We start from the raw sequence: 23,940 nt of genomic DNA, 5'->3' as shown, positions 1-23,940 counted from the left end.
CCTGCATCCATCACTTTATCTGGCAGTTCATTCCACATACAAACCACTCTCTGTGTATTTAAAAAAAGGCCCCTCATGTCCTTTTTAAATCTTTTTCCTCTCACCTTGAAAATATGCCCCCTAGTTTTGAACTCCCCCACCTGAGAGATGGAACCCTTGTTATTTACCTGTCTATACCCCTCATGATTTTATAAACCTGCTGTGCTCTAGTGAAAAATGTCTCTTTGCCTCTATTATCACAATTATTTTCCAACTTAATCTTAGATTTTGCTTATGGTCTACAGATAACTGCGCTGTTCTGAACTATAAACTGGAACCATTTGGATATATCCTTTGCAAGCCACAAATTGAACCTGTTCTGAGGCTTTAGTGTCTTTTAAGAAAGTTGAGACTCAAGAAAAAGTCTTAGCTCCGTTTCAGCATGATATTACAAGACTGTCCATGCTGCAAATGACAACATTAGGACTTTTGAATTAATAGGAATAGTAGTAAGGCATTCAGCCCCTTCAGTCTCTTCTTCATTCATTGAGATTGTGACTGATCTCTGGCCTAACTACAAGTCCTACCTTTGGTCCATATCCCTTAATATCTTTACTTAACAAAACTTTATTTATGACTTGTCAGCAGTGGCATCTTGCTGGTTGTTTCGTAGTTTGAAAGCCTTACATGTACCTTTAAAAGTTCCGTCCTTAATGTATTACAAAATACGATTTTATTCATATGTAGTAGAACTGGTCCAACGTGAACTTCAGGCACTATGTAATATTCAGAGGGTTAAATACTAAATGTAATTTGTTTTCTAGCATTGTTAATTATTTTATAGGAGCCCTTGCAATAAAAGCTTAAAAATGAAAGAATTTTGAGCTCGTTAAAGTTTTGCGTGCATCAGAATTTTATCATTCATTGCAGCTACATTGTTTTATTCCTTCCATTTTTTGTTTCTTGTGGTCACTATCTAATTGTATCAAGTATTCATTTGAGTTTGCATTGCTCTTTTTAAAAATCAAGATTTGATCCAGTGTTTGAAATCAAATATTGCTGTAACATTACAACGAAGGCAGAATACTGCAGATCCTGGAAATCTCAAAACAAAAGTGGTGGAAAAGAAAAAACTAAACGGGTTTGGCAGCATCTGTGAAGAGAGAAACAGAGGAGATGTTTTGAGTCTGATATGACCCTTGAACATTACAGTCACACTATAATATTTCAGTTCTATAGATAGTTTATGACAAACAAGACAGTTGGACTAGGAATGGATGACGATGTTGAATTTCTATAACAGAAGACAGTGAAACTAGGCAAGCTAAATAGCACACTAAGTGACATTTCCTACGACAATGCAAATGCCAAAGGAGTACAGTCAGCTTTTAGATATATTCCATTACTGACCTTTGATAAAAATCCTTATGTCTAAATAATTCCAAGACCATAAATTCATCTAGGCTTTTAGTAAAACTTGATTCTTCGCTTGTGAAAAGAGCGTCCACAAGGAAAGCACGTTTGCTTTGTAGGGGAAGTTGTATTTTATAAACTTTGATGTATTAGGAAATGAACAGCCATGTTTTCCCTAGTGAGCAATTTTGTGTTGGTTATAGGAAGTCGAGTGAGTGGCTAATCTGCTCCACTGCAGTAATTTATTTAATCTTGCTGTGCGTAGAATGGCATGTCTATAATAGTTTAGATTAAAGATGGCAAAAGTGAAGGTACACAACTTGAAGTGTGGTCTTCCAGATGTTTCCTGAAGAAGGGCTTATTCCCGAAACATCGATTCTCCTGTTCCTTGGATGCTGCCTGACCTGCTGCGCTTTTCCAGCAACACATTTTCAGTTCCAGATGTTTACCTCCTTTATTTTCTTCAAACAGAGAAACCTAGAATTTAGAATATATAGGGGTTTTTGAAGCTGAGTTTACATTTTTGTCAGGTTGCAACAAGCTTTTACCAATCCAGATCGTAACCTTATTGTTATGAGATAACACAAGAGGCACAGTTTTGTTTCTGGGGAAGTGGTTTATCACACTGCTTTGGGATTAGAGGATGCAAACATTTCTATCTCAGCCCAATTTATTGATTTTCCCAAACTACTAAAATTCAGTTGATGGTTAGTTATCCAAAATTAGCACTAATTTCTGTCATGTTCAGAAACAGCATGTTGTGTTCCTAACTTTTAAGATACACACTTGATTAGATGTGAACTGCTTTAAATTGACATAAAGGGATAACGTGTAACAAAGGAGAACGTCAACTGACCTTGCTTGTCTCGTCAAAGACTGACTCACTGTTTAAAAGAGACTAAAAATGATGTCTTGGAATAAAAGGTGTCAACTACTTACTTCCTTAAATATCAAAGGACGTTCCTGAATTGTATGAGTCGTCTTTGAAAAACAGAAGGGTTTAATATCTTCATTAAACCCAGGATATGACTGATTCCTGCTGATGATGATGATGCCACATTCCTGATGAAGGGCTTATGCCCAAAGCGTAGATTCTTCTGCTCCTCGGATGCTGCCTTAAATGCTGTGCTTTTCCAGTACCACGCTTTTCGACCAGGATGTGATTAATCAACCCAGGTTCACCTCTGTATTTGGAAAAGAAAATGAAGTTGTACAGAGTACGTGGTAAGGTAGCTGTATTTGCCTCTACATAATCTTTCAATGGTAACTACAGAACCATAAAGTGGCAACAATAGGAAGGCAATAACAGCTGTGTCTTAAGAATTGGAAGCTGTAACCTCATGAGGTCTCCAGCGCCTGTTCCTTTTTGGGTCCAAAAGTGCAGCAAGCTAACTTTTTAGTAACTATAAGCAACTAACTTCATGGCCTGCAGAATGTCCATCTCTTTCAGAGAATACTAAAATGAATTTTACATATGACTTGGCTCTTGATTTCACCATCATCATCTTCAGGACTGCATTGGGGTTTTTTTTTCCAGAACAAAACAATCAGCAACTATAAACTCTTCTTTTTTGCCTATAACCTGCAAAAGTGTAATAGTCTCTTCAACTTTCTTTCTTTATCTGTATATGGCTAAGTGAATGAGGGCAATACCTATAAATTAAAGAGTGAGTACATTAGTAAACAATTATCAGTCTAAATTTAAACTAATAAAAGGCTTGTTCTTGGCTGTCCAAATTGTCCACCTATTTGGGGGTTAAAAGCACACATACTTCCCTCTAAAAACCTGATTGATTGCAAGGCTTTCTGTAATTCTCTCTCACCCTGTCATAACATTTCATACATAGAGATGGATGTTTGCTCAGACATTCAACTAAAAAGCGTTTTTTTTTTAAAAAGGTTGAATAGAAAATGGGGAATGAAAACATTGCAGATGATCTGATTCTGTCTGTACTTTTATTGTATCCTGCAATAATCTTGAGAGATTTTAATATTAAACAACCCTTGGGATATGGTTCCATTGATTCCTGCAAATATATTTCTGTACAAATAAAGTTCTTAAATTCGCCCATTTTCTCTCCAATTAGCATAACTAAAAGAACTAGCAGTCAAATGGCTATTGAGAACATACAAGATTGACTAGTTTGGTTGACAAGCAACTAAAACCTCCTCACTTATCTTCCTGCATATTTTGTTAACACTGAGATTTGACATTGTAGTCAGTAGTTATCGTTCTTGTGTTATTTCCTGTTACCACTCCAGTTTCTGAGAGAGTTAAAGGTAACCACTCATTCTAATGACTGTTCACACCTTTTTGCTGTCACTTTCTTTGACAGATGAGATAATGGTAGTATATCATTTATTTGTTTTGTCAGACATTTATTGCACGTTATCATTACGAGAATAAGCAAGGTCTTGACATCTTTGAGTATCTTGATTGCTAATACTTCAAGATAAGGTTTAGAGGTTCATGTTGCTGTTAACATTAATCCCTGACTTTGTAACAAGCCACACCCAATAGCTACATATTAGGATTTCTTTTCAATTTCAGACAGCTTTGATTTAAAAGGTACATTATAATGGGATAAATTTACCTTGGGCTGCACTGCAGATAAGCTGAACATAAGGCACTTCTGAAAATTGAAAAATGATGCAGAAAGGAAGAATTCAAATTCTAAGTCAGTTTGTGGTAGGACTGGAGTCTCAGGTACACAGGATAGTGAAGAAGGCGTTTGGTATGCTTCACTTTATTGGTCAGTGCATTGAGTATCAGAGTTGGGAGGTCATGTTGTAGCTGTACAGGACATTGGTTAGGCCACTATTGGAATACTGCATGCAATTCTGGTCTCCCTGCTTCGGAACAATGTTGTGAAACATGAAAGGGTTCAATAAAAATTTACAAGGGTTGCTTGGGTTGGAGGATTTGAGCTATAGGGAGAGGCTGAATGGACTGGGGTTGAGGGGTGATCTTATAGAGGTTTATAAAATTATAAGGGGCATGGATAGGGTAAGGAAACAAGGTCTTTTTCCCAGATTGGGGAAATCCACACTAGATGGCATAGGTTTATGGTGAGAGGGGAAAGATTTAAAGGGAACTTAAGGGGCAACTTTTTCATGTAGAGCGTGGTGCCTGTATGGAATGAGCTTCTATTACAACATTTAAAAGGCATCTGGATGGGTATATGAATAAAAAGGGTTTGGAGGGATATGGGCCAAATGCTTGCAAATAGCGCTGTACTTTAGGATATCTGGTCGGCATGGATGAGTTGAACCGAAGGGTTTGTTTCGGTGCTGTATATCTCTTGTGACTATATGAGTGAATGGGGACTCCCTCCATGATGAGAGGTTGACTGGAACTGTGGTAACAGTGAGGAAAGGGCTGGGGGAAACTAAAGCTAAAAAGCAAAAGTGAGAAAAAGGAGCAGGAGTAGGCCATTCAGCCTGTTTATTCCTGTTGTGCCATTTAATAAATCGTGGTTCACCAAACACTACAATGCCTTTTTCCCACACCATCTCCGTTATCCTTTTCCAATTGATAATCAAAAATCTGTCCACCTCTCGTTTAAATATACTCAAACTCTGAGCTTCCACAACCTTCTAGGGTTGAAAGTTCCAAAGATTCATACCCCCCCAGATAATTAGATTTTTCCTTATCTCACTCTGAAGTGGTGTCCCTCTTATTTTTAAATATCACCCCTGGTTCTAGTCTCCCCCTGCCAGGGCAAACATCTTAATCTGCATCTATCTTGTGTAACCCTTAAGGTTTTTGAAGGTCTCAGTGAAATCACTTCTCATTCTTTATAACTCAAGGAGTATGGGCCCAGTTTGCCCAATTTCTCTTCAAAGGACAATCTCACCATCCTGGTGAACCATTTGTTGCTTTTCCTTGGAATTGATATCTTTCCTAAGATGAGAAGACCAAAGTTGCACACATAGTCCAGGTGTGATCTAACCAAGTTCTTATACAGTTGAAGCAAGACTTGAATGCTCCTGTACTTAAACCCTCTTTCAATAAAGTGTAACATTCTATTAGTCTTCCAAAAGCTGCATGTTGGCTCACAGTGATTTATTGACAAGGCTACCCAAGTCCCTTTGCAAATCTAAGTTGAAACTTTATTGCTGGAACAGCACAGCAGGTCAGGCAGCATCCAGGGAACAGGAGATTCGACGTTTCGGGCACAGGCCCTTCTTCAAGATTCCTGAAGAAGGGCCTGTGCCCGAAACGTCGAATCTCCTGTTCCCTGGATGCTGCCTGACCTGCTGTGCTGTTCCAGCAATAAAGTTTCAACTTTGATCTCCAGCATCTGCAGACCTCACTTTCTCCTTTGCAAATCTACACTTTCCAAGCTCTTACCATTTGAGAAATATTTTACACATCAATTCTTCTTACCAAAGTGGACAACCTCATATTTTTTCACATTATATTCTATCCCTTGCCAAATCCCTAAGCCTGTCCAAAATTATTTATTAGGTAAAAACAATGACTGCAGATGCTGGAAACCAGATTCTGGATTAGTGGTGCTGGAAGAGCATAGCAGTTCAGGCAGCATCCATGGAGCAGCGAAAATGTCGATTTCAAAATTATTTATTGCCTGACCCTAGTTGTCACTTGTCATTGCCGAGTTGTTATTTGATTCAGCAAAAAAGTAGAAATTGAAGGAAGGAGGTTGAGGGCAAGGGAAATGAATATTGAAAAAGCAAATGTGAAGGGTAAAGTTGGACCTTGCCCAGATTAGTGTAAGAAATAAAGTTGGCAAACAAGCCTTCTATTCCGCAAAATAAAATATTGAATAGGAGATAGTGTGTGTGCACACAAAGTTCCTGATCAGAAAAAATTGGGATGTATTGAAAGATCCATTGATGGATGGATAGGGAGATTAGATCTAACTTGAAACTAAAAAAATGCATTTAATTACTTACAGGACCAATGAAAATCTCAGGATAAATGTAAAGGATATTTAAAGTAAAACACGGAAAGTTAAAAAGACTATGTGACAAAATTGTTAGCACACATTTTTTGGAAAACAAAATTAAATTTGACACTTGCATGTAAAGTTTTGTCATACTTGTGGAAACTGTTAAACATTTTTTCCTGACTTTGAGGATTCAGCACAAGCTAGCTTCTGACAGACATGGATATATCAATATGTCTTCTCTTTGGAGGAGAACTAGACTTGGAGAATCAGCAGAGGGCACACAGAACTGGACAAGCAGCTAGAAGGAATCAGAGAGGAGCAGAGGAAGGGAGGTGGCAACAGTTCCATTCTTACTGAGCTGTATGCAAAGAATTACTTTGAATAAGATGCTAATCAATACAGTTGAAATATCCTTATTTAGCAAAAGACCCATGATGCTGTTATGGAGAAAGCAATTAAAATAGGCTCATGAAGTTTCTGGGTAACTTAAAGAAGGCATGATAGTGTCTCAACCAATTAGAATTGACTTGGCAACCAACCAGCATGCATTTCTCTGATATTATAAATTATGGTGATTGATTAATTGATTCTTGGCATTCTTGCACTTGGCCTGACGTGCGGGATGAAAAGCTTCAGCAACATGTTTCATTTTTCATCAATTTTTAAGTTATGTACAACCAAGCAAAGTTAGTGGCCGTTGTAAATCATGATATTGAAGAAGTGTAATTCAGGAAATACGATACTGAAAAGGTTTCTCAAATGTAAGGGATAGCACTGTTAACCGTACTAGAGTCGACAACACGGTATTAAATTAGTAAGCACTTATACAAACATAAGCTATTCAGAGTTGGACAACATGTATATCTAAGACAAGCCATGCTTGATTAAATTGTAAAATTCTTTGGAGAAATAACAAAGATAATACATAAGTGAAGTGTATTAAACTTCATGTACATTGATTTGCAAATAAAAATGCAAATTTTGCTGATGGCACTAAGTTGAATATATCATGAAAACAATGCCTTCAGATAACAGAAGTGGTTGGATGAACACAAAAGAAAAAAGTGCTAAATGAAAAAGGAAGCCTTGGGAATAGAAAAATTACAATTTTAAATTGTGCAAAGAAATCTTGATGTGCACATATAGAGGTTATTAAAAATGGCTAAAAAAGTAAATAAGAGCATAAAAGAAAAAAACCTTCTTATTTCATCTAGGAACATACAGAGCTGTATGTTATTGAAGTTGTACAAGTCTAGGTGACAATTAAAATATTGATTGCAGTTGCGAGCAATGTAGGTAAGAAACGTAGTTTTAGCAATATCTACATTTCAAGTAACATTGTGTAGTTTTTTTTAAAAATTCTGCCAGATTTTAATTTGACTTTACAGATTATTAACAGGAAAGTGTAATTTGTATCTATTTTGCACCTGTACACAAGGTGAAAACTGCAAGAATTTTCAAATTTTGTGGCATTTATAAGCCTCAGATCAGATGAATCGAATCTAATTGCTTAAATAAAAATTGGTCAGTAGGTCACTGAATAGTTATCAGCTTTTAAAAACTGCAAGACCTCAGTTTTACGCAAGCCTAATATTTACAATGCTTCAACACAAATGACCACTGCAATCTGAGTGTTATAGCAGTTTGTCTGCTGTTACACTGTGTCAGCTTTGAACATTTAAATGCCATGTTACACTTTAGTTGTCAACTTTCTCACTTAAATTCGTGTAAATCAGAGCAAAAATGCATTTTATCTGGTTTGCTTGTTTGGTTTGCGTGAGGCCATTTTATTTCATCTTCTGTTTCATTCTAATCATTTTTAAAGACAATTCTTATTAGATTAACACATAATTCACATTTTAAATGATCATATTGTTGAGATGATGACCATGGGTTTTTGTACCAATAGTCTGGCTGCTCAGAGGTATAGGATTCCATTTATAAAATGGCACTAACCAATTATTTGATCAGTTTGTAGCTTTATTGGAATAAATATTAGAATTAATTGTGTCTAGCCACTGTAGACTGTTTGACATAAGTTTAAGACAGTTTCAGTATTTTTTTTATTCTTGTTGCAGCTTTGTGGAATGCATTTCATCTTAGAGCTTTAAAAAATATTAAAATGTTTGCTTAACTGTGTCCACTAATTAACTATGAAGACATTAATGGAGTAATAGTTAATTTAGCATCCCAGTTGTGAAAATGAATTGATTAAAAAAAAAATTTGTTCACTGGACATGGTGAATTGTACTTCTAAAGAGTGTGTAGAAGGGCAAGATTAATTGATAACTTGCATTAAACTATTTTCTAAACATAAGCAAAGTTCTTTCATCCACTTAGAATTCAAAAATTCAGTCACCTGAATATGATTGAGCCATATCTTTAGCAGTTGGTTGGAGTATTTAAAAAGTTCTAGATCTTCGTTGAGGAAGCATTATAGTATAAAATAACATCAAGGAGAGATATATAAATATCAGAGTTAATGCATCTGTCTTAGAAAATGTGTCCAAATTAGAGGCTATTTTTGTGAATTCCTAAAAAAATCTCTAATAACATTTCTTTAGAATTGAAGAGTAATTTGAAATCTCATCACTTTCACTATTCTGGAAATTAATCTGTGAAAACATGAAATAAAAACATGCATAAAAACATGCTGTAAAGTCCTCTGTGATTGTGAAGAGTCACATGGACAATAATAACCTTTTCTACATCAACCATAAAAAAAGGCAAACATAATAATTACAATAGCTGGGGGACCTTCCCTTGTGTTTAACTAACTATTTCTTCTTTTTCAGGGGGCCAAAAAACTCTGTCCACAGTGCAACACCATCACATCCCCTGGAGATCTCAGACGCGTTTATTTGTGAATGAGTGGGATACAGAAAGAAAAGGCCGTGATGATCCTGAGGCCAAGTTAATCACGATGCCTCACAACAGAAAGAGGACCATGAACAATTGTGGGGTGGCGCCAAAAAATGTACAAATATTCCATTTTTGATTTTCTCTTAAGTGTCTGGAAGGAGAGAAGCAGCCCATCAAAGAGGAGAACTTGATAATGCTGTTTGTTGTGTTAATAATAAAGGAACCCCCATCCCCCGTCCGAGTTTTATCAGATGATTGATGCCCAGAACACACACACACACATACACACACACACACATACACACACCTCCGTAAACCTGTTGACTGGAGCTACGTTTACCAGAAGACATTCTGGGCTGTGCATTGTGAATGGACCTGTACTGTGTTCTATTGTGGTGTTATAGTGACAAAAAAAAGATGAAGCACATGTAATATAAATTATGTATGTTTACACCATTGATTGTGTATAAATGGAATAGACTTATGAACAGTGCATACTAATAAGTCCTTAATCATTTTGAGAGAAAAAGTAAGATGCATTAAATCTGCAGTATTTTTTACCCTGGCTACCTAAGATTTAAATATTTTGGGCAGTTGGTTAAAAAATAATCTGGTTTAATGAAAGATTTGTGATGTATATTTCTCATTCAGATTAAAGGGACAGCTTCAGTAATGGCTGTAATAATACCCATAACTTAAATACTAAAGGATGTAGACAAGATGGCTTGTCTTAGTTGTAACAAATGGGCTACTTGTACTAGAAGCCTGACCCATTTAAAATATCAGGCTGCGCAGCACCAGACTCCTGAGGGAGAACCAGGCTGACCTCTATATAGAGGCTATGGCCCAATCCCTAAGGTGAAGCTGCGTTAGTTCTTGTGGACCAGCGTTGTGCTGTGTGTCTCAGTTGTACCAGAATATGTAACCAGTTATAATGTTTGTTATTCATGTGAAAAGTCCTGGAATATACTGAAGAACTTGAAAGTAGATTTTTGAACAGAATGCATTTATTCTGTGATTAACAGTTGCCTATAACAATGGCAACCCTGCCCTCTATCAAAATTCATAACTAAATTGGCTTCATCTGCAGTTTCTGAAAATCTTTTGAATGTTGCCAGTTGTTATAGTTTGTATAGCCCATCATTATAAGTCTCACAGTTTTAGTGTTGTCTTGTTATTAAGGTAGTTGGACCTTGGTTCCTGGTTCTCTTTCATATTACATTTATGCTACATTCTGGGACAGTCACTGAAATGTGTAACTCGCTGTAGCCTGTGAAATGCTTGGCTCCCAAGAAACACATTATCAAGGGAGTAGAAAAATTAAAATTTGACTTTATTCTTTACAAAGCATGTTGGCCATGACAGGTACAGGCCTTAAAAGAAATAAGAATGATATGAATTTTCTGTAGTAATTGACCATGATGTAAAAAGAATCTCTTGGCCTAAGCAGGCTACATGGTGACCTTTAACATAACCCTTTTGATGTTGGTTGGACATAGTTGCAATTCCTTACACTTCTATTTCCTTTCTTTTTCCCCCCTCTTTAATAGCCAGTTGCTGTTTTGATGTTTCCGATCATCCCTTGAGCACTGTATTTTTAAAAACAAATGTTGCCACAGTTCATGTAATATGGCTTTAATGGACAAAGCTTGAAATATCCATTAACACACTGGCATTTGCTAATAAAAGTTCAAAGTCCTTCCAGAATAAACTGTGGTTGTCTGTGCTAGTACAGAACCAAATGATTTCATTGTAAGGCATCTCTCAATTTGCTCTTTGCATGTTGCTTATTATTGAGGCTATTGCTTTTGAAAATAGATTCATGTGGCTTATTATCTTGCACAATTATAGCAGTGTAAATGGATACTGGATTATTATTCAGATGGAAGAACTAACAGCACTGTCAAAGAAAGCCAAAATATGGCAAAACGATTGAAAAGATTTTTTTGTTGATCTGGCTATTCCATTGCGCAGATTCACAGCAATCTTTCATATTTGAGTGGTGGTTTGGATCAATCAATGAGAAAGTCACTTTTTAGAAATGTTTTCATGTGATGTGGGGGTGTCACTGGCTCGTCCAAAATTTGTTATAGGTCTTAAACTATCCTGGTGGAAGTGCTGGTGGTCTGCCTTCTTGAACCACTACAGTTCATGTGGTGTAGCTATACCTACAGCATTGTTCGGAAGTAAGTTCTAAGACCTTGAACTGGTGACAATGAAATAACAAATCAAGATGGCATACGTTTTGGAAGGAAACTTGTATGTGGTGGTGTTCACAAGCATCTGCTTGCTTTGCCAGTGGTTGAGGTATCGGTTTTTGAGCAAGTTATTGAAAGAGGCAGGTGAGTTGCTGCAGTTCATTTTATAAATGGTACACATTGCTTCCACTATGTACTGGTTGCAAAGTGAGTGAGTGTTTAAGATAGTGGATAGAATGGCAATCGAGCAGTGGATGGCATTGAACTTCTTCAGTACTTTTGGAGCAGCACTCATCCAGGAAGGTGTGGAGTATTCTATTACACTTCTGACCTGTGTCTTATAGATGATGCTCAGGCTTTGGGGTCGGGGGTTGATTACTTATCACAGCGTTCCCAACCTCTGATGTGTTCTTGTAGCCATACTGTTTATATAACTAATCCTGTTATGTCATTGAACATCATGATTAGATTCTTTAGATGGCCGTTACCTAGCAATTCTGTGGTGTGAATGTTACTTGCCAGTTATTAGACCAAGTCTGAATTTTGTTTGGGTCTTCTTGCAAGCTGAGATAGCATGTTTCAGTGTTCAAGGAGCTCGAAATGCTGCTGAACATGGTGAAGTCAGCAACGAAAATGCACACTTCTGAATTTATGATGGAGGAAAAGTTGAATAGAAGATCCATCTTGGCCTCCTGAAGTGCCCAGCATCACAGATGCCTATCTTCAGTCAATTTTATTAACTACTTGTGATATCAAGAAACAGCTGAAGGAACTGAATACTGCAAGGGCTATGCACTCATGACACCCTGACAATAATACCGAAGACCTGGTCCCTAAAACCAGCAGTTCTCTCAGCCAAACTGTTTCAGAACAGCTACACCACTTCCAAATATGTGATAATACAGAACGTTGCCAGCGTATGTTCCAGCCACAAAAGGCAGGACAAATCCAACCTAGCCAGTTATCACCACATCAGTCTACCCTCACTTTCCGTTACTCTGCTGAAAGTTATTATCAACAATGCTATAATGCAGCAGTTCCACAGCAATAACATTCCCATTGACACTTAGTTTGAGTTTTGTCAGTACGACAGACCCCCGACCTCATTCTAGCCTTAGTTCATAAATGGACAAAATAGCTGAACTCATGGGGAGACAAAGGTGCTGCAGATGGCATTAAGAGAGCATTTGACTAGAGCGTGATATGAAGGAGTCTTAAAAACTGAAGACAATGGGAATAAGGGAGAAAGCTCTTCACTGTTTGGGGCCAGATCTAGTCAAGTACATTACTCCTAGTTTTGATTGTTAAGAATAAAGTATTGAATAATTCCATTGGTCTTGAACTAATAATAACTGTCTTGATAACTTGCACTTAATGTGCTACCAATTTACAACTTTCCAGGGCTATCCACCTAACTCTTAGCAAGTATCATGGCCAATGACCTCAAATTCTGGAAGAAAGAAAAAAGAAATACCAGCTTTGCAGTTAACCTTGATGCCTTTGGTGTTGTGAAACTTGGGTCATGTAATGAGCTAATCAGTTAATATTAGATCTGATAGTGAGCCACTTGAGGTAAAAGTTTAATAGATGGTTCTCTGCCTTAGAAGTGTACTGTCAGGGCAGTACTCAATGGAGGGCAGTGATTTGCATTTGAATGAATCTTGTTTCTTTTTGTGAAGGAGTTGAAATCCCTAATGGCTATGCTAACTCAGCAGCACCAACACACATGTACGAGATATTAAATAATCACTTTCATCTACGTTGGTTCCTGGCACATGTTTGGCCTTCAGCTTTAGCATTTTGCTATTTTGCCAAAACGGAAGTGGTTTCTTGTTATTTTCTTCCATGAAGTACAAGGAATTAAAGTATTTATTTTAGACTAAAGTCATAACGGGAAACGTTCTGTTAAGTTCTTTGTTGAGTTTCATTTGTGAAAAGTCTTGTTACTTTATAGTTCTCATTGTGAAGGGCAGATTAAGTGAACGATGTATTGACCAAAATTGCACATGAACGCTTGAGTTTTTTCCATCTTTCCGCCCGATCTAATTTTTTTATAATAATCTATGAGAAAATAAGTGATAGTAACTGATAAGTGAAAAATCATCCTATAATTGTCCCCCATCCCTGCAATAAGGAAACTGTTCCATTCTTTTTGGTGTATATTCTTGCCAACCCAGTTGTGATCAATAACTACCATTTGAGGAGATTCAAGCTGCTCGAGTCTAATTGCTGCATTCACCCCCTTTTGTTTAAAAAAAAAGTTGTTCTCATGTAATTGTGACAAAATGAGTCATGTCTTGGTATTTTTCAATTGGTTGAGAGCAAATTACATTTGACTCCTGATATGGCCAGCTTTAATTTCTTGTGACATTCTGATTTCAGAATAAATATTATGAGCATTCATGAGACAACTTGATCATCTCGTGTTCAGTGCATGGAAGATGTTTCTTGTATTCAATCCTCAGGATCTACTTCGACTTATCTGTAGCCTATGATTTTTTAAAAATAAAGACAAGTGGTTATAAATTGAATACTAGTGTGTGTGTGAAGGGAATGCACTCACTAATTTTCTTTTCCCTGTATGCTGTTCCTACATCATTTTCATTCTATTTTGTTGTTACTTAGCAAGTGTTTATCTTTTGCAAATATACATCTGATCTACATTATGCATAGTGACACTGCTCAGAAAAACCCACTGAATCCTATACTGCTTAAGTAGAGAGATTTTGAATTTCTTTTTCAGACGTCAATGTAAAACATCCACTTCAAAACTCGAATGTATACACACAACTGGAGCCTGTTGTGTCCCCAGCATCTTTTCTAGCCAGATGGGATGTGCTGGTGGTGTTTATAGTATACCTCTCATAATCCTTTTCACTGGTGGTCGCAATCAGTATTCGAGAGATTTGATTCAAATGAGCAAAGAAGAGGGATTTGATGGAATTAGTTCCTCATTAGCATCATATTTCTGAAGAACTGCTTAACTTCCCTATAATGCTCTATTCACTGCCAGACTTGTAATCAACCAACTGAAGCAAGTGATTTTAAGAGGCTGGCACCCTTTGGAGTTAACGTGATAAACCTGGTTGGGAGTTAAGTGCTCACTTGTTCAGTGTATTGACCTACCTTGATTTCAGCTGTCAGCTGTTTCTTCATTTCCGCACTCCAATCTCATTAACCCCTCCCAAAAAGAAACAATTTCCTTGTTCACACAATAATACTTTTTTAACGGGTTGTTTACAACTCTCTTGAACAGAGTGAAATAAGTTCACTCCTTATATCTCTAATGTGTCAAATGCACAATAGCAAGTCTTTGAATCAGAATCCCAGTCTGTACAGATGGAGGATGAAAACAAATTGATGCCACCACCCAGACAGTCTTTGTTGCCTGGATGCACATGATGTTTATCAAAGGCAGATTAATGTGGAGCTGTGTTTCGTGCTGCTCATCCATGCAGTTCCTCTAACAGTGAAACTGAAGCTGGTGACATTGGTGTGTGAACACAGAACATTTAACTTCAAAGTTGGCTTCTGTGAATTTTGTAATAAAAATAGAAAATGCTGCAAATAATAGGTCAAGCAACATTTGTGAAGTTAGACATGCTAACCTTTCAGGTGAATGAGCTTTAGTTAGAAGTGAAACATGTTAGAAATCTTACGGTTTTAAACAAGAATAGGAGAGGGAAGACAAAAGGGGAAGTCTGTCATAATACAGAAGGCAGGAGAGATTAAATGACGAGGAATGATGGTAAAAAGTAAAAATAAAGGGGAAGAGTAAAGAAAAGATCAGTCTATGGGAGGTATAAATAAAAAAGGCAGAATTATCAGAATTGTTCCAAGAAAAAAGGGGCAATTGTTATGATCCTGTATAGGCCATCCATAACATCGTTGCATTGGGTAGACCGGGCACAAATTGAGTGATCACTTTGCAGAACACCTTGTTAGTCCACAAGTACGGCCCAAACCTTCAGGTCTTCTGCTACTTTAATTATTTGTTGCATTCCCATTCAGGCCTCTTGCTTCGAAGCCTTCTCTTTGTCACCAGATTCTTACACTGTCCCAATGAAGCTCAATACAGCTTGAGGAACAGCAAATTATCCTTCACCTATGCATTCTGCAGATTTTTATACTTCAACTGAATTAATCAATTTTAGATCAAATGTCCCATTATTTAGTGTTGATTCTATTCCCATTCACACCTCTCTTAGATTCTTTTGTCTCTTGTTCCCGTATCATCTTCCATGTTGTACCATCAACCCTTAACCATTTCATCTCTCCTGCCTTCTACCCATATCAGACTTGTCTTTTCTGTTTTCCCTGCCTGTTTTTGTCTCTGTGCGTGCTTAAATTACATATCAAACGTTTTCAAAAATATTCCTGTTTGCCAACATCTGCAATATTTTGCCTTTATTATGATTTTTGAATTTCAGAATGAAAGTTATTTGCAATTAAAAGAAATCATAGTTCATTGCAAAGGAATTTTAATCAGACTGTATATCCATCTCTGTTTGCATTCATTATTTTAATGTTTGTAAAGGTTGTAGGCTGCTAATGGTCTTTTCTATCCTCTTAAGTCTTTGGAAACATATCCATGCCCCCCTTGTAATTGTGTATTTTCTTGCATCATTATCTGTTTTGATCACAATTGTAACTTGATTTACAGAAAGCTGTTTTAACCACTGGGAAAAATAGATAATATTCTCATATTTCCTTTTGTCATCCAATAACTCCATGTACTACCCAAAATCAACAAAGGGGAGAATTGTTCAAAATAAATGAAAGGGTCTCGAAGGAAAATTTCTGTTGCAAAAATGAAGTGCCACACCATTTCTCGACATGTTTGGCTGCCCCACCCTTCCAATTTTGAAGGATTTTTTTGGATCCACAACAAATTGTTTAAACTATGATTTGGCTTGCCATCCCAATTTATCCTCAATCAAGAGAAGATGCTTGCTCTGTATCATCTTTGCTGTGAATTCCCTTCTTGAGAGCAATTGAGGTGGGAAATGAGTTATTAGGGCCTCACAGGGATTGTCTGTCTACCTAATCCTATGTATTCCACTGGGTTGTGTTGTATTACTGGTTTACCTCAAAAACAACAGTTAAGTTTGATTCATGTTTAATATTGGAATTTTGATTAATTGAGTAATTTTCTAATTAAATCTTGGAACGTCAGCCAGTGGTGAGTTCAAATAGCTCACAATGTAACAGCCTATAAATAATGAGGATTCTGGTAGATCTAACAATAAAAGTAAACCGTGGAATGAACAAAATAAGGCCAAAGATATAACAAGTTAAAACTGCATTTTTATGAGTGTGTTTCCTACCCACTACTGAACTGAACAGTTAAACAGCAGGACTGCATTGTGGGTAAGAAAAGGATACTGTAAGGTTGAGTGATTTAACCACCTTCTGTCTGGTTTGCAATGTTAAGTTGTTGCATTCTGTGCTTGACGTTGGCATAGACCAAAAGACTTTTATTGTAGAATTTGCGCTTTGTGTCTCTGTGTGAAGCCTGTACCTTAAAGTATTGGATTTCTGCGTCTTGCTGTTGAAATACTTGTAAAGAGAATAATAAATTTTTTTGTAACTCACCATATATGAAAGAGTAAAGAGCTATTCTTTGTATTATGTAAATAAGATACCAAACATTAACTTATGTTTACTAATCAGCAGAAAAAAATGAGTTGTATGTGTCTCATCATTAATAAATAGTGCAGAATTGAATACAATGGGAAACTGAATGTTACAATGTAATTATGGATTGTTATTTCATTTACACCTGCTTTGAAAAGAAATGAGTTCTGACTGTTCATCCCATGTTCTGTGGTGTAAAACTTCAACCTTTTTGATATAGTTTGCCTTATTTAACTTGATCTGCAGAATAGACCTCTGAGAATAAGTATGAGACATTTGGGTAATTGACATTTGACTCGTTATGATTTACAGCAGCGACTTCCATTTATGTAAACTATGTTAAAGTGGTAACATGTCCCAGTGTGGTTCATAAAAAAAATGAATAATTGTATAATCAGAGAAAAGGGCACTTGACAACAGGTGCTCCATAGTTTAGCCGAATAAGTAAATTTTGAATACTTCTCTTAAAAGAGGAAAAGGGTAGAAAGGTTTAGGAAGTTTTAACACAGTTTAGGGTATGTAAGTGCCAATAGGAAGACAAAAGATACTGGGAAGAGGCCAGAACTGAAGGAATGCAGAGTTTTGGAAGATTGGGCTGGAGAAGGCTTTAGCGTTAAAGAAGGTAGTGAATGAAGGGATTTGAAAGAAATGATTTAAGTGGAGGAATTAACAAAATATTATTTACTGTCTCTCAGATGCTAGAGTTGAGAAAAAAAAATCATCCTGAAACAACTCTGAAATGATCCACGGCTTGTGTATTTTATAGTGCTGTCAACTGCCAATTCATTCATGACGTCTGCATCAGCATGCAGTCATTTACAGGCCACCTGTTTACTTATTGAATGGACTCACCCGACTGTCCACTCCATTCTATGAGGAACTTCAGCTAAGCACAAGCAGTGGCAATTTTGGAATAAAGATCATGCAACCTGAGATTGCTGTTCCAGATTGCAGCTATATATAGACTGGTCCTTGTAGCAATAATGCTTCATTATCTTCTTCAATCAGCTTGGAATGCTCAAATTAGAGCTCTTTGTTCTGGAACAGATGTGTGATTTCAAGATTTATAAAGCTTCAAAGCTTTCATTTTACTGCTGGACGTCTCAAGTTCAACATACTATGGACGTCACATTTCAAAATTGCTTTCCAAATTGACTCTTTACTTGGCTTAATTGTGAATCTGAGTCGCAGCAGACTAGTAAAGGCAGGCATTTTAATTTAGAACCAATATGAATTCCATGATCGGCATCATTTATATTTTCTTTTTCTCCAATCATTTGAAAATTTGACGTCCCATCAGCACTCACAATGCAGCTGACAATGCTTATTGTTCAAGCCCAGAATAAAGTTCAAAAATGGAGCTGCTTCAATGTGGGAATAGAGAAAAGACAAGACTAACAGGTGCAAAAGAAAAGGCTTTCTTGCCACCTATTGGCAATAGAAGAAATAACACACAACGCAGCAATCCATAATTACTCGCTGTAATAATTGAAAGCACAGAACTGTAATTTTGTAGCTTTGGTAGGAAAGCTTAGTTGTTATGGTGAGAGGCTTTTGAACATGCCGTGTTTCTGAAATCAGGAATCCAGTCTGCAGCTGAATATATTGTTTGGAATCACAGCATTCTATTGTCTTGAACACTAAAAGTTTAACTTAAAAACTGATCACACAGAACTTTGTATCCATTGCTGAAACCAGTTTTGAACACTTACACTTCTGTAGATAAGCAACCTGTGGGAAGGATGTAAAGGAACAAATTTGCAGGGAAATTACAGAGAGATGCCACCAATACAGTATGGTTATAATTGAGGAAATTAACTACTTGAATGCATATTGGCACAGTGGCAACATTAAGGGTAGAGAGGAGCAAATGTTCCTAATTACAGGTCTCTTACTTATCAATATTTCCTCTAATTAATTGTAGCATGATTGTTATATTTAAATGTGATAGGAAATCAAATGCAAAATTTTCCTTGATAGTGTTTGAAGCTCCAGCCTTTTTAAAAAGGACAGTATAATTACTTCAGCCAGTGTTTCTGGAAATCCAATTTCTGATCGGCTTCAATGGAGATTGTGGCAATGACTTTACAGAAGAAATTTGAACCTTCAGTTGATAGTTAACAGATTTACTCAGCAGGATTCAACTTTTTAACATTTTACTCTTGATAAACAGACTAAATGTATTATTGACTAAACTATTTTGTAGACAGGCAGGAGGCTGAGAGAACATAGCAAGCTAGGCAACATCAGGAGGTGGAGAAGTCAACGTTTCGGGTGTAACCCTGCTACACCTGAAATGTCGACTTCACCGCTTGCTATGTTCTTCCAACCTCCTGCCTGTCTACTTTGGCTTCCACTTTCTGTAGTTTTTTTTGTCTCTAAACTATGAGGCAACTATACTTAAACTACAGGTTAGAACTTTCTCTTTTAGTAGAACTGAAAACCTATGTCACACATATACTTTACAATTCAATTTTCTGTTACTTTAACTCTGAGTGTTTACATCCATTCCTTTCCTTTCTCAGTCTCATAACATTTATTCCCAGAATTGCCTTTCATGGAAAAAGATTTTCTGATGATTTTCTCTCTAAAATAGACTATGGAAACTATTTCAGCTGCATTTCGAATCCTCCTAACTTTGGCCTTTTCAATATGAAGGTGAGTTCCCACCTACATTCCTGTATATTGACTATACAAACTTTGGCTTCTAGTTGGTCCCTCTCTCCCAGTTCCAGCAATCTAGCTTGTCTGAGTTTCAGAAATAGCATCTAAACCCTTTCCCTGTCATGGTTCATTTTCATAGCAATATGAATCACATGGAGTCTGTATCCAGACAGAAATATGATTGGCTATTCTTTATAATCCTATTTTATTATGTATTGTAAATAAATAGACAGTTTAAAGCCCAACTGTTTGCAACGTGACATTCTCAACACCTTCCTGGGACTTTGCAGACTACCAGTCAAACTATTGTAACTATGGATACTGCTACGTTTGTCTACAGTTAGTTGTCCTATAACACGGTAGTTGTGTTCCCGTGCAACACCATGTTATAGAAGGTTGCACGATATAAATAATGAGGCCTATGGGAAAAACAGGGTTCGGGACAAAGTACCAAAAGTATCAGTAAAAATTAAAACAAAAATAGTAGATAGCCTAACACAAACAATAGCACAGTCTGAGTAAATCTTTAAACCAAATATTTTAATGAAATAATATAGTAAATGTAACACTTTAACACTAGAATCACCAACTACAGCACCATACTTTTCACAAAGCTCTTCACCAGACAGCGCAGGAGATGACTGGCCATCTTCGAAAGTTGCCATCCAAGTAAATAGTGCGGTGAAGAAGGCATATGGCGTACTGGCTTTTATTGGTAGAGGAATTGAGTTCTGGAGTCCTGAGATCATGTTGCAGTTGTATAAGACTCTGGTGCGGCCGCATCTGGAGTATTGTGTGCAGTTTTGGTCACCATCCTCTCGGAAGGATGTGGAGGCACTGGAACAGGTGCAGAGGAGGTTTACCAGGATGTTGCCTGGTATGGTAGGAAGATCGTATGAGGAAAGGCTGAGGCACATGGGGTTGTTTTCATTGGAGAAAAGAAGGTTTAGAGGTGACTTGATAGAGGTGTACAAGATGATTAGGGGTTTAGATAGGGTTGACCGTGAGAACCTTTTTCCACGTATGGAGTCAGCTATTACGAGGGGGCATAGCTTTAAATTAAGGGGTGGTAGGTATAGGACAGATGTTAGGGGTAGGTTCTTTACTCAGCGAGTCGTGAGTTCATGGAATGCCCTGCCAGTATCAGTGGTGGACTCTCCCTCTTTATGGGCATTTAAACGGGCATTGGATAGGCATATGGAGGATAGTGGGCTAGTGTAGGTTAGGTGGGCTTGGATCGGTGCAACATCGAGGGCCAAAGGGCCTGTACTGTGCTGTATACTTCTATGTTCTATGTGACGCCGACGCGGAAGTCCAGTCCTCCTCAAGATTCTGCCCCAGTTGGAAATAAAGTTCCACCTAAATGGAGATTACAAGTCCCAGTTTCAAGCTAAGTTTAAAGACTGGCAGAGCTGATTGCATTCTTGTTTTAGCTGAACACATTGAATTTGCATTTTGCAGACAGAGAATTCTGATGCTGGCTTTTGCTGTTCAGCTCGGCCAGGGATGGAATCGTGTAAAAGCAAAAAGTAAATAAAAGGGCAATTCACAAATCGCATTTAATAAACGTGTGCCATAGAAGATCTACCTGTAAAAGTATGATCACTTTACACTATCTTTCCAACAAAATGATCTGGACTGTCCCTTGATCTTTAACAGTCAACCCACTCGGCTTTGCCACCAGGCAAATTCTAGAATAGGTTACACAGTCCATTCTTTATCACCACAAAAATTAAAGACAGTCCCTGGGCAAAGCAATCTTATAAACCTAATAATTGTAGTAACACCTTTTTTTAAATAAACATTTTAGCAGTAGTTTATGCTGTTAACACATCATATTATGAAGGTATCACTGTCATGGAACAACACCTGAAAAATGGTGGAAATTCGCAGCTGGCCAGACAGCATTGTGAACAGAGGAACAGAAGAAATGTTTCAGGTTGCTTCAGACAAAGTTCTGTTTGTCAGCCTGAGATGTGACTTTGTTTCTGTCTCTCTACAGATGCTGCCTGATCTGCTGAGTATTTCTATCATTTTCTTTATTCATTTCAGATTTCTAGACCCCATAGTATTTACTTTGGTGCCAGTGATATGGATCATTGATGCTTGAAGTAAATGATAAATTATTTTATGAGAATAACTACTCCTGTGACTATCTGTAGGTATTTGCTTGTGCATAGTGTTCTACGGGAACTTCAGCAAACGTAAGCACCTATCATTGACCAGACTTCATTTTTGTCTTGCAGCCATCAAAGAGAGATATTTGCTCATTGGATATTTAATTAACTGGAATCGATTGTGCAATTACACAGTTAATAAACTGTGAGGATTTTGATTGAAAGTACAAATGAACATTTGGATAAAAATGTCATCTTCTTAGTCACACACTGGGGAAACATATTGACTTCCGTCATTCAGTAGTAGCAGCTGTTTACAGGCACTAAACATCCTAACGCATTCTTTAATTTATTTCAAAACCTGAAGAGAAAGCAATGTAGAATTCAGGTTAGATGGGTATTAGGTTAGTTTTGTTTAATTAACCTTTGGATAACAGGGAGAAACTTTGCAGAACTTTTAATTCAGGAGATTAAATGGTGTGTCTTAATACATAGAGGAAATTCATCACATAAAGTACATCTCATAGTTTTTCACATAGAGAATTGCACTGAACAGGACTGAAAAAGGCAAATGGGAGAAATTAATTGAAGGCTTTTCAGAAAATCTTTGAAAAGATGAAAAATTCTGAGGAATTACAAAAATGAGCATGACAGCAGAAGGTGCAGAAAATGTTGAACTGCTGGGAATGCGGTTTAAGAAAGGGATTGGCATCTGAAGAATGAAAAATGCAGACATACATGGATGCTGCCTTACCTGCTGGGCTTTTCCAGCACCACTCTAATCTAGACTCTGGTTTCCAGCATCTGCAGTCCTTGTTTTTACCTAGACATACATGGATATCAGAGGAGCTCACAGAGAAAGACAAATTCACAAAGAGGGCCATGACCACTCTGAGGAAGGGTCACCGAACCCGAAATGTTAACTTTGATTTGTCTTCACAGATGCTGCCACACCTGCTGAGCTTTTCCAGCAGCTTCTGTTTTTTGTGTATGAACAGAAGACAATTGCTCTATGCTGATATGTTGCTGTACAGGCATCTGATGGAGTTTGTCAAGAATGAATATAGTAATGATTTTGACTTGGTCCATAAAAGGACATGAGTTGATATTCTGGTCAATGTATAACCTATTGGCATACCATTTACATTCAATGCATATAGATCAATGAGTGGACGAGAAAAATCAGTTCATTATACCAGCTACAGCTTTGCTGATTTGAACAAATGATGAGCAGAAGACATTTTTTCTCCCTGCTGTTTGATGATTAGTTTGGATATCAGGTTAACAAACAATAATTGGAATTTCTGTTTGTTATTTTGAAGATTACAAAGCTTTATAATAACTACTTTTATAATAACTCTCCGGACAAGGTGATACTAGACTTCGGATGTTTGAAGAGAACTATGGCCAAGGTGATAATATAAAACTTTACAAAAATCTCCATCCTAAATGTTTATACTATTGTTTATAACTACAAACAGTACAGTTAATTAAAACTCATATTCTCTTTTCCTTTTTTTATTACATATCTCCATCTGTCATTCTTTGATTCCAAACTTGCTTCTGCCATAAAGTGCAGCGTGTTATTAATTCACCAGTATCTTTAATTTAATTTTAGTGCAGAGCCAGCCTGTTAATCTCTGTCTCTGAGAAGCAATCATGCTGGGGAATGTCTGAATTATAACTCTAAATCATGGCCAAATGCTATCTAAATTGAGCATTGTCCTTGCTTTCTGAAAAACAATTTTTGTCAATGTTATGAATTTGTGGTATGTTTGTGATTGTGTTATAATCCTTCCTGTTACTGTTTTGTTAGAAAATTACAAGCAGCAACATTGCATTTGATTAGGTCCTACTATATTTGCCATTCTTACAGTGCAATGTTTTTGTCATGGGATGTAGACATTAGGAGAAAGAGCAACATTTATTCCTCATTCCTGATTCTTATTGAGAGAGTGGGATGGGATGCCTTCTTGAAAAATGCAATCTATGCAGTATAGGTACACCCACAATACTGTTAAGTAGAGTGATCCTAAACCAGTAACAGTTATGCAAGGTAGTATATTTCCAAGACAGGATAATATGTGGCTTGAAAAGGAACCTGAATGTGTTGGTGTTCCCATGAGGCTGTTCCCCTTGTTTTCCTAAGTGGTA

General features: G+C 37.0%; 1 protein-coding gene across 1 annotated transcript in view; it reads left to right on the top strand.

Moving 5' to 3' along the window:
- Positions 1–16,967, top strand: part of LOC122554717 (E3 ubiquitin-protein ligase RNF220-like) — a 125,106-nt gene extending 108,139 nt beyond the window's left edge. Inside the window, exon 11 of the mRNA XM_043700094.1 lies at positions 9,104–16,967. Coding sequence (XP_043556029.1) covers positions 9,104–9,179 — 76 coding nt within the window. The 3' untranslated portion in view covers positions 9,180–16,967. The remainder of the gene's footprint in view (positions 1–9,103) is intronic.
- Positions 16,968–23,940: the final 6,973 nt, after the last annotated feature.

This window comes from Chiloscyllium plagiosum, chromosome 11 (assembly GCF_004010195.1).
Source record: "Chiloscyllium plagiosum isolate BGI_BamShark_2017 chromosome 11, ASM401019v2, whole genome shotgun sequence".
Taxonomy (NCBI): domain Eukaryota; kingdom Metazoa; phylum Chordata; class Chondrichthyes; order Orectolobiformes; family Hemiscylliidae; genus Chiloscyllium; species Chiloscyllium plagiosum.
Note: the sequence above shows the minus strand (reverse complement) of the source record. Positions and strands in the feature narration are given on the sequence as shown.